This window comes from Chelonia mydas, chromosome 9, assembly GCF_015237465.2.
Source record: "Chelonia mydas isolate rCheMyd1 chromosome 9, rCheMyd1.pri.v2, whole genome shotgun sequence".
NCBI classification, from domain to species: Eukaryota; Metazoa; Chordata; order Testudines; family Cheloniidae; genus Chelonia; species Chelonia mydas.
The window spans coordinates 80,777,376-80,787,752 of NC_057855.1; the positions used below are offsets into that span (position 1 = coordinate 80,777,376).

The window sequence follows — 10,377 nt, forward strand, 5'->3', positions numbered from 1 at the left end:
GTGGGTTATCAGACACAGGATAAGGTGTCTTTCATTTATACAATTCCTATGTAGGAAAATTCCCAGCAGCCCCTTCCTAGTGAGTTTCCAACAGCCCTAGAATTATGGTGGCAGTAAATGCATCAATCTCAGAAGCCTGGCCATCTCTGAACTCACTGAACTAATAGAATGCAGAGTCATGATTGGGTTTGGAGGGATTCATTTATAATTGGTACATGTCAGTAGCTGTTCATTTCTTCCCCAACCAAAAAATTAACTAAAATATGCATCAGCGAACCAAATATTACAAAGGAAGGAAATTAAGAACGAACCAATTGCACTTATAGATTGTCCTTACCCTCTTTACTTGTCATATTTGTTTGGCAATCAAGTATTTAAGAAATTTATCTGAAATGTCTGATTATTAAATACCTTGATTTTATTTTTGTGGTGAATCTGAGATTCTACTTTCAGCTGTGATTTAAATAACAATTAGCATTTGAGATTCTGATTCTTAAATTTCTAAGTGTGAAAATGCCATTCTGATACAATTTTTTAAATACCAGAAGATCCCACTCTGTGGAACTAAACTTCAATATTATTCCATGCTTTAAATATCAAATCCCTCCAAGTCTAATTTATGATGGAGTTGGAGAGAGACTAAGTTGTCTCCTCTTTTGATTTAGGAAGCTTAGATTAGCCATCAGACTGAAGCAACAACCAGTGTCCTTCTGTTTTTCAGGATACCTCCATGATTATTTTGGGAATTACTACTTAGCCTTTTACTTAGCTGGAGTTCCCCCAATTATTGGGGGCTTGGTCCTATCTGTTGTTCCTCTGATCCATCAAAGAATGCTCAAGAAACAGCAGATGGATTCTGGCAAAGACAAGATGTTGGTTTCAGAGACTGTCATGAACGGTGAGCTTCTTCCAGGCTGTCCTGCCACTGAGGCACATGGATAAAGCCTTTCCTCATGCAGCCATCCACACCCAGACACACACATACACGCGTTATCACCACCAGCATCTTCTCGCTTGACTGAGCACAGGCCCTTTTCTAAAAGGAGCAGGACCCTCCCAGATTGCAGATGAGCGGCACCAAATACATAAAGAAAAGAGTTCTCCTCGTTCAAGCATTAGCTAGCGGAGCCATTTTTCAGGATGTTTTGATTTGAAAGTTGTGTCTTTCACCAGCACTTTTCTAAAGAGAATTCTCACTAGAGCTCTAACTCCATTTCCCCTCTTCCCCCCCCCCCCCAATTTTCTGTTTGTCACAGCAATGGTTTATAGTTAATTAAACGCCTTTAAAAAAGGCTGTATATGGAACTTGTTAACCCTTTTGATTTTAGTTTCAGATCTATCCCATCACACAGCAGTGTCAGTGCTGCTTAGATGATGCCTTGGAGTGGGATTCCATTCCATGCCACCTCAGTTTAATCTGCAGTTAACAAATTCTGACTGTTTTTTGATCCCATGTGAAGGCAAAAGAATTCCAGTGGGGGTAATCTTTGTATCTTTTGTGAGAGTGCTCTGTCTCTCCCTGTCCTTCAAAGAATCTATCTTTGAAGCTGTCAGCATGCTTTTATGGACCATCAGTGAACCTCGGTAGTATGGTCTGTCAGCAGACTCAAATTCCTGCCATTCGCCCCTTGATGTCCCATATTAATGTACACCAAGAAGGGAACAGCCGCTTACTATCTAATCTTATCCCAAATTGGCTGTAGACAGTGAAGGTAAGTTAACACATTGGCTACTTCAGATGTGAGTTTCACTGGTCTCAACACTCCTGTCTTTCCATCTGTTCTTGGAGTATGCTGCATTGCAGTGGAAGAATGCTTATGACCACTTGCTGTGACTCACAGTGTGTTACTGGTCCCCACTAAAGGTTTAGGGCTTTGGGTCACTGCACAAAAAAGAGAGGGGGCTGACAAAACAGAAGGGAAGAAAAGGAAGTAAAAAAAGCATGATTGGCTTTGTGCAGCTACTATGGATGGCCAGTTCCATCCATTCAAATTTACTGCTCTGAAAGCCAGGAATCTGTACCATTTCCCAGTGGCTCAGTCATTCGTCTCCATTTTCTTGACCAGTAACTAAATTAGTAGGCTTCCAAGCCATCCGTTGCAAGGGGAATTAACAGTGGCTAACTTAGGATGCTGTAATCATTAAAATACTAAATTTGCAAGGCAACGAAATTACTAGCATTGAATCCTCCAAGAGGAACAGTTAGTTGGAGCTGAGTCCTCATGTTGACACAAGTCAGCATTGGCCTGAGCCATTCCAGTTGGTTAACTCCTCATTTAGTATTATTTTTGTAACTACGTTGCAGTGTGTGGGTTAGTTTTCACTCAGAATTCTGAATCCCCTAACGGACCTGTAGGGCTGTCAAAATGTGTGCTGTGTGAGCAGAGGGGTAATGCACAGCCGTGCAGATGAACTCACATGTGCCTGTTCTGTGTTACTCAACAATAATCAACGTGTCAGTGTTACAGGAGCTGTGGGAAAAGACCAAACGTTTTTTAAAAACAAAAATTGGTCTGCTGCAGTATTTAACTCTGTGCCCATGCAGGAGCCCTGCAGTGGGCCAGAGTGAGAGGTCGGTTTGGGAGGGGCGGGGATTGTGCAGAGGCCGACAGATGAGCTGACTGGGTGTCCTTCTAAGTGATTTGCATTGTCAGAGAGGAGCGTTTTCTCTTAGTGCCACTGATGCAATATGTGGCTTTTAATCTCTGACTGTGCATTTGTGTGCTGTGAACGGCTCTGTGCTTGATGTAGGAAGAGTAGTGTCAGCTATCCAGCGGGATCGTTGCAAATCAAAATCGCCCGAAAGGCCTTGGTGCTCTCTGCCCTCCTATGAGCTAGCAGAGAGAAAGCCAGTTCTGTAGAACTTGCTAACTCTGGGGTTGCACTGCATCTAGTTCATAGAATCAAAGACTTCAGTACATCTTGATCTTGGAGAGAACGCGCAATAAAAATAAATTCAGCAGAAGCAAATTCACAGCATGGAATGAAGGCAAAACTCAGCACTGCACAGAAGCTAGTTATCACCAGGGCAGGGGTGGCAAATACAATATAGGGCTGAAGAGAAAGGGAGCTTCCCTAACTCCACGGTTATGAAACCAGTAAGCTGCTTGTTAACCAAGAGAAATGAGGTTCCCTGCGGATCTACCTCCAGTGGGAGCCCTGAATATCTGATAGGAAATCTGAGTCACAGATGGTTTTTCGAGGTTTCTATATTGTAGGTAAGTCAGTGGCGGGGGTGGGGATATTGTTGGCCAAAAATGGAGAAATTGTGTTCTACATGTGAAGTGATCATACATCTACAAACATTTTTTTACAAGCCATGAACTTTAAAAAAAAAAATTGCTACCATTAAAAATGTTAGAGTAAAAATGTAACAGATGGACATACTATGGTAGCCTTTCTTTGTTCTCATTGTGAGTGAAGAAGTCTGTAAGCTTAAAGACAAAACACTGAGCCATAGACTTATCCCCAGTCCATGCCTACAAGTCCTGTTGACGTTTGCATTGGTGGGAGTTTGGCATATGGATTGAGGGCTCAGTATGCCCCTTTTGCTTTTACCAGCATTGCCTGTATAAGCTAAGGTCTTGTGTTCTGATCTTTTGTAAATTTCAGGCCCTGTAATATCTGGAGAACTAAATGGTATTTTGTAGCATAACTTAACTTAACCCAAACAAGATGTGTCTTTTTTTCCCCTGTCCTCAAAGGATATGCATGCTTTTCTGTGACCTTATTTACTGTCGTTCAATTGACACAGTCTAACATATTAAGCAAATTTGCTAAACCGGTTTCTTATTTTGTGGCATCTATGCCAGGAAGCAGGCGACCCAGCAAGATTGGGCACATATCAGAGCCTGGGGAGACTGCGTCACCTGGATAGATGCTTGTTGAACAGGCTTGTACTTCATATCAGTGCCTTGATATGGGCCAGACTGTGATGCCTTTGTTCTACTAATAGTCCCATCGACTTAAGTGGGATTTCACACTGGGAATTTCTTTATTACATTGAAGTCAGAGGGACCATTGGCAGAGTAAGAGCATCACAGTCTGACCATAAATCTCAGTATTTAGGAGAAGAGGTGAAGATGACTTTGCATTTCAAATCCCTTCATGTCCTGCGGGGGGGAGGAGGAAGTGTGTGTGTGTGTGTATGTATGTATGTATGTATGTGTGCATGCCCTGTGGGGGGGTGTTATGGGTGTGTGTGCGCGCGCATGCGCGTGATGTCTGCATTAGCTGAGGGTTTTTTTAGCTTATTCTCAATTTTGAGGCTTTGCTATGGAGAGGTAGAAGGGGGGTTAATGTAAAAAAGAGGGTATAACTGACTTGTAATAGTACAAGCAGTGCTATCTCACCACCAGCTCTGAAACAATAAACAGATGCATGTCAGGGTTCATATCAAACAACAGGGCACTCTGTGTTGTCTACAGATTAATTCTAAATAGTAATACTTTTCTAACTCCTAGGAGACCAATTACAGATAAGTCCAGAATTGTCTCAGAGTTGCATGCCCCAATACTCTCCTTACCTGTGAAGATCTCCCATTGAGCAATAATCTACTTTCTGAAAACTCTCAAAGCACGTGGGTTCTTATGTGCTAGAATGTAACAGCACTATGAAATTATGATCCACTTCTTTAAGAAGATTTTAGCTTTCTGTATCATCATTTTAGCTTTCTGTATCAAAGCTAGCATTCTCTGCAGGGTAGATGGGGAGTGCCATAGTAAAGATAAACAAACTTAGTTTATCTAGATTTGGGAGGAAAGGGTGGGGGCTAGCAAACAGTAGTCTAACCTCAACTGCTTTTCTGCTTGTAGGCGTACCCTTAATCAACAATTAAGGGACCACATTCTTCTACAGGAGAGAGGTTTGTTTGAAGAATTAGGGCAAAATTCTCCTCTCTCATGATCCATACATTGAAGTTAGACTCTGATATTTGGTGCTCTGAACAAAAACAGATGAGGGTAAGGAAAGCCAAACATTGGAGCAGCCTTGTGCCAGATAGATGCAGGAAGAGAATTTTGCCTTTAACTGTAAAATAAGCTCCTCGCTTATAGTTCAGTAAATTGCTTACTGAATTCAATAAGGAATGTCAGGCAGCCTCTATAAATTATTGCACACTATTGGTATGCAGTAGAGATGAGGTTGAGCATCTGAGTGTTGTTAACCTTGTAGCAATTGCGCTAAATTCCCAGAAATTCCCTGCCCTTGCTTTGTGCCCATTGGAGTCCACTGTTGCAAAGCCAAACTATGACTGCAAGCAGCTTCTCCAGTGTAGCCAAAATGAAGTGAGATGCATGGGCTGCTCTTCCCAGTGTATTGTCTGGGGAGCTAATATGTTTATGGTTCCTGCTAAGGACTAGGTTCTGAAATTCCTACTGGGACAGAATTCTTGTTTGAAGTCAAACTTGCCAGAGTAAAAACTATAGGATCATCCCCTGGAGTGCAGCATTACTTGATCCTCTCGTTCAGGGTGAAGTCGTACTCCAGCTGACAGCGAAGACCTGATCCTTGCCTGCCCGTTGCTCTGCAAAGTGTGGCAGCCCTGTTTGGGTTTTTTTTCTCATCAGTAGATACTTTTATTAAATTATCATCTTTCTGAATCAAATCAAGTCTAGGAATCATGTCATGTCGGTGTGACAGCAGAGGCCGTCACCATGACAGCTTGAAATGTCTGTTTCCTTTTCTGTTTTGTTTGGGGTGAGGAGTTTGCTAGTTGAAGCCTCTCTAGCACCTAAGCAGTATTGACCCTGGAGTATTAAGTGATAGTGCACAGGCTGCAGTTAATGAAATTATCTTCTCTTTCAGCGATAAGACCACGGGAAAATCAAGCAGGGAGGGGTAGGCTGAACTGTGTGTCACAATAGAGTTAGCAGCAGATACAGAGAGCTGAAGACAAATGCATAATCCTGTATTACAATATATCAGAATAGGACCTGTTGTATGGACACACCAGTTAAGGATATATTGGAGTTTCCATTCTAAACCCTTACCTGCAAGATGCTCAGTGGTTGCTGCTAAAACTTGGTATATGAGATTTAACTCCTGCCACTCTGGGAGAATACCGAACACGCTAGCAGGGATCAAAGGATCATGTTTTCTTTTAAAAATCTGTTTAAGTTTATATGAAAGTGGGGAAACTGAGGGGTTACCATTTGTCGGTGGTCTGGCTGTCCTGGATATTTGCTGCATTCCATCATTCAAAAATAATTATTCGAGATACATCAATTCTAAAAATAAGATTGAGACTTTCTATATAAAAGAAACCGTTTCAGCATCAATGACATTGAGGTTTTATGTTCAGTCAGTTTTTTTCAAGCTTTGTTTACCCTAAACACATATTAAGAAATAAAATTCAATAATCCACATTCTTAAAACTGCCTGTCAGTGAAATCTACCCATTACAGGAGCTGTGAAAAACCCTTCAGGCCATTTACATCCCATATAAGAGCTTCAGAGCATATGGAGTCTTTCAGAAGCCTTCTGTGCTGGGATGAATTTCATCTTCAATACACACTGGTGGGCTAGAATGTCACTAACCAGTGATGGCCCATTTCTTCAAGAAGTTTTTAGACCCATCCGTATTTCAGAGGTGGCATGAACACAGACTCAATGAAGGAGTCAAATTCTGCTCTCAATTACTATTGTGGTGTTACCAATGTAAAAGTGAGTCACTGGGGTTACATCATAATAACAGAGCAGAAAAGGACCTGATCTGTCTATCTAGGTGAGCACCTAGCACAGAGTTGTGCGGAGGGCTGTCTGATTTGGGCATCAGTAGCTTATACAAACCATTCAAGCTGCCTGGGTTGTTGCTGCTCTGCATTATGCCTGACTTGGTCAGAGTGGGCGTTGCCACTGAAGTCCCTCAGAATAACCATGTGCTGAGCCAAAACCTCTGAACTAGGAGATCGGAACTTCAATTCTGGTTTATAATCTCTCTCGGGCGAAACCATAACACTAATTTCGGCAAAGTTATTAACAAACTAATTATTTATATTGCATTGCTTGATTCTTCGCTGCACTAGTTTTCACTGGGGCAGAATAACCTTTCCTCATCTAACTGGAAATGGAAAATAGGAATGAGCTTAAAAGAGCTGAGGACATTCCCCATACAAAGCAGTGCCTCATGTCTTTTGCCCCATCCCCTCAGCATTCATTCACTAGAGCTAATGGCCAATATATCTCCCTAGAGAAAAACAAGCTTTCAGAAATGTCAAATTCTGTAATTTTAGGAAAACCCTTCTAATTTCCAGCTGTCCTTTAACCTGCTGGAGGATTTAGAAATATGCACTATACAAGTCATCCTTAAACACTCATCTGGCTGACAAGTCTGGGTAATACCAACATTCTAAGGTTAAACCCTAGTGGCTGTGGCACTAATGCCTGCTTGGTTCCTTTTTAATTTTTTTACATAGTTCCTTGTTTTTGATCCATTGACTTGGTAAAATTGCTTATTGAGTCCCTAAGCCAACAGATCAGACAGAACTGGTTCATAACAATTAAACCATATGAGGCAGTTTCACACATTATTTCCAGGGCAGCCCTCTCAGAACTTGCTTACAGGGAAACTTCATTTATAAAGGAGAAAAATGGCAATCCCAAATTGTTCCAGTGCATAACAGTGCAAACCTCCCTCTATAGTGACATTTTTATGCAGTGGTGAAATGATTTGAGTATCAGAAGGTTCCACTCTCGTCAGCCAGAGCCTATAACATGGTTTGCATTCTGGCTCGGGAGTTACTTCATACATGGACATCCCAGCTCATCTCTGAGAGCAGAACATAGTTCCATATTTATTGAATTCCTAGATTTGCCTCCCATTAATCATCATCACTGGCATGACTTCCTGATGGCATTTGTGCATTTCAGACAGCAGGTGTCATTCTCCAGTGTGTTGCATCTTGTGGGGTCACATCTGTGCCAAGTTGGTGTCCGATGCCACTGTTTTCACTGCGTGGCATTTGTGCGAATGGCATCATGAGTCGCAAAACAGTGGCCCCGGTGACTTTTGTTCTAGTGACATTGAGATCACCTCTGCACTTACTTTAGCAGAATGATCCCACATGACCGTCTCATTTTTGTAAATAATGTTGAAATCTCTTTACTGTTGCCATCATGTACTCTTAGTCTCCAAACAGCTGGAATACCGGGGACTCTAACACACTCTGTCCTGTTGTGTTGCAGATTTTGCAGGCTTCTAGTCAGGCTTATGAAACTGAATCATCTCTGAAATAAATGTTTTAAAAACGAAACTCTGTGCTGTTTTGTTTACCGTTCAGTAACCTAATAGTAGCCTGCCAGCTCCATTTACCTCTTGCACACACAGAGTTTTCCGAATCAAAGTGCTTTTCCCTTCAAGGGTACACATCTGTTGACAAAACATCTGCATTACTGATTGCAAATGCAGGACCTAATGAACAGAGAGCATGTTCAGTGTATGCACTCTAGTCCTTGTCAAATGCAAGAGGTGCATATCAAACAAAAAAAAATACATGGTTGTAGTATGTGAAAAATTTGCTTTTGAATTATGTTTTCTATATCTAAAGATTTTTTTAATTTTATAATGTACTTTCCAAAGTTCATTCTCTTAGCTACTTTCAGTTCCAACTGCCAAGACAATCGTAAATGTAAAGCATTAAGCGTATTGTTAGTCTCTAGAATTAGCCATTCTGTTTAGTAAGGAATGAAACTTTGTATACAGTTTTTTTGGGGGAGAGGGGTTGTTTTTATAATAGAAGTGCAGGCTGATTGTTTACTCGAGTCAGATTTCTGCTTGGATTTGACACACTCTGCTTTTCATTGATCACAGACAGACTTCAAACTGTCTTTTTTGGTAGGATTTCCAGCCTTCCCTCAATCTGTGCATGAACTTTTGATCCTGAAATGGCTTTGTGCTTTCCAGAATGGTCTTTCTGGAGTTTAAATGCATTTGGGTTTGTTGTTTTGTTGCCTCTTGAGCACATCAAATCAAATTTCCCTGTACTTTCCCAGCATATCCTATTTCACCAGACCCAGGAATTTCATGTAATGGAATTCATCAAAGCTGGAGGAGGGACTTTGCTTGGGAGATGTTGGGCAATTTGCAAACAATCCATTTTCCCCTCTTGAAATCCAGCCACCTAAAAGGCAACTCTGTGCGTGAACACCAGAGGCTGAGGTTTGAGTGTATGCTGTTGGGTAACAGATGGGACTGGTAATTTTTAAAGCTGAGTTTCTGAACCCATTGTAAAGATCTTCATAATCCTATAACAAATGGTCCCCCGCGCCCTCTCTGTAGGATTCGGGGTGTCTGTTTGTTTAAAGGAGGATTTGGGTTATGTGCACAGGAATGTCTTTCAAGCCCCAATGAGGTGGTGGAAGATGATCCCTTCAGCATCCCTGTAAGGCATTTTGGAGGCTGAGATTCATTGCTTTAGCCAGCTTTCCATGCTGATTTGCTGGTAAAACTTTGAGGGTGATGACCAGCAGTCCCCAGCAGAAAGAGAGTGGATAAAATGCTTATTTGCCCTAGGTAGGCTTTACAAATCCTCCCATTTGTCCTCTGCTTGGAGATCCAGCTCATCATCTGAAGGGTGCAGCCTGCCAGGTGCTGAGCACCCTCAGCACCCATTGAAATTGCTTCAGGTCAATGGAAGCAGAGGGCATTTCAGCACTTAGACCCCAATTTGGCAAAGTACTTAAGCATGTGCTTAAGTCCATCCCTATTTAGCAGAGTTCTTATGTATGTTCTTAACTTAACATTGAAGTCAGTTCTGTCCAGTATAGATATGTGTTCCTGAATTAGTGCTAAGCACTTCTGCTGAATGGAGCTGTATTTTAACCATGTGCTTAACATAAAGCAAGTACTTAAGTGCTTTGTTGAATCAGAGCCATATAGTGGGTGATTCGTACTTGACAGAATCAGGCCCTTATGAGATCATAAGATTCAGATAAAGAAATCTAATTTATAAAAGCTAAAGGCCAGAGTTTGATGTCTCCTTCAGATAAATGTTTTATATTCCCTAAAGTTTTGTACTTGGAAGTGAAGTATTTGGATGTGTTTAAAATATGACTGTCCTTTTCAGATGAGAACTTCTGATTGTTGATATAAAAAAAGCACATTTTTGTAAATGTTTGTTAATGTTTTAAGGAAGTATAGAATTAAAAGAGAAAAAACGGACTGGGCTTTTGCTTTTTTTCTCTTTGCCGTATTTCCCTTTCCTTCCTGATTTGCGCACACAGCCTTCCTGCCTTCCCATAGATCCAGTATGTAAACTCTGAATCAAGTGAGCTTCTCTCCCTGAGACAGATAAACTGATCTCAAAACACGCCTACGTTCAGTTGTGGAATTTTCAAAGATAAGGAACTTCAGAGATTACAATATAACAGAGCATTTAT

The 10,377-nt window shown here is 41.3% G+C and overlaps 1 protein-coding gene across 2 annotated transcripts in view; it reads left to right on the top strand.

Moving 5' to 3' along the window:
• SLC16A2 (solute carrier family 16 member 2) overlaps window positions 1-10,159 on the top strand; it is a 95,679-nt gene extending 85,520 nt beyond the window's left edge. For both annotated transcript variants that reach the window (XM_043522101.1, XM_007060169.4), the window contains one exon: window positions 722-10,159. In XM_043522101.1, coding sequence (XP_043378036.1) covers window positions 722-942 — 221 coding nt within the window. In that variant the 3' untranslated portion in view covers window positions 943-10,159. The remainder of the gene's footprint in view (window positions 1-721) is intronic.
• Window positions 10,160-10,377: the final 218 nt, after the last annotated feature.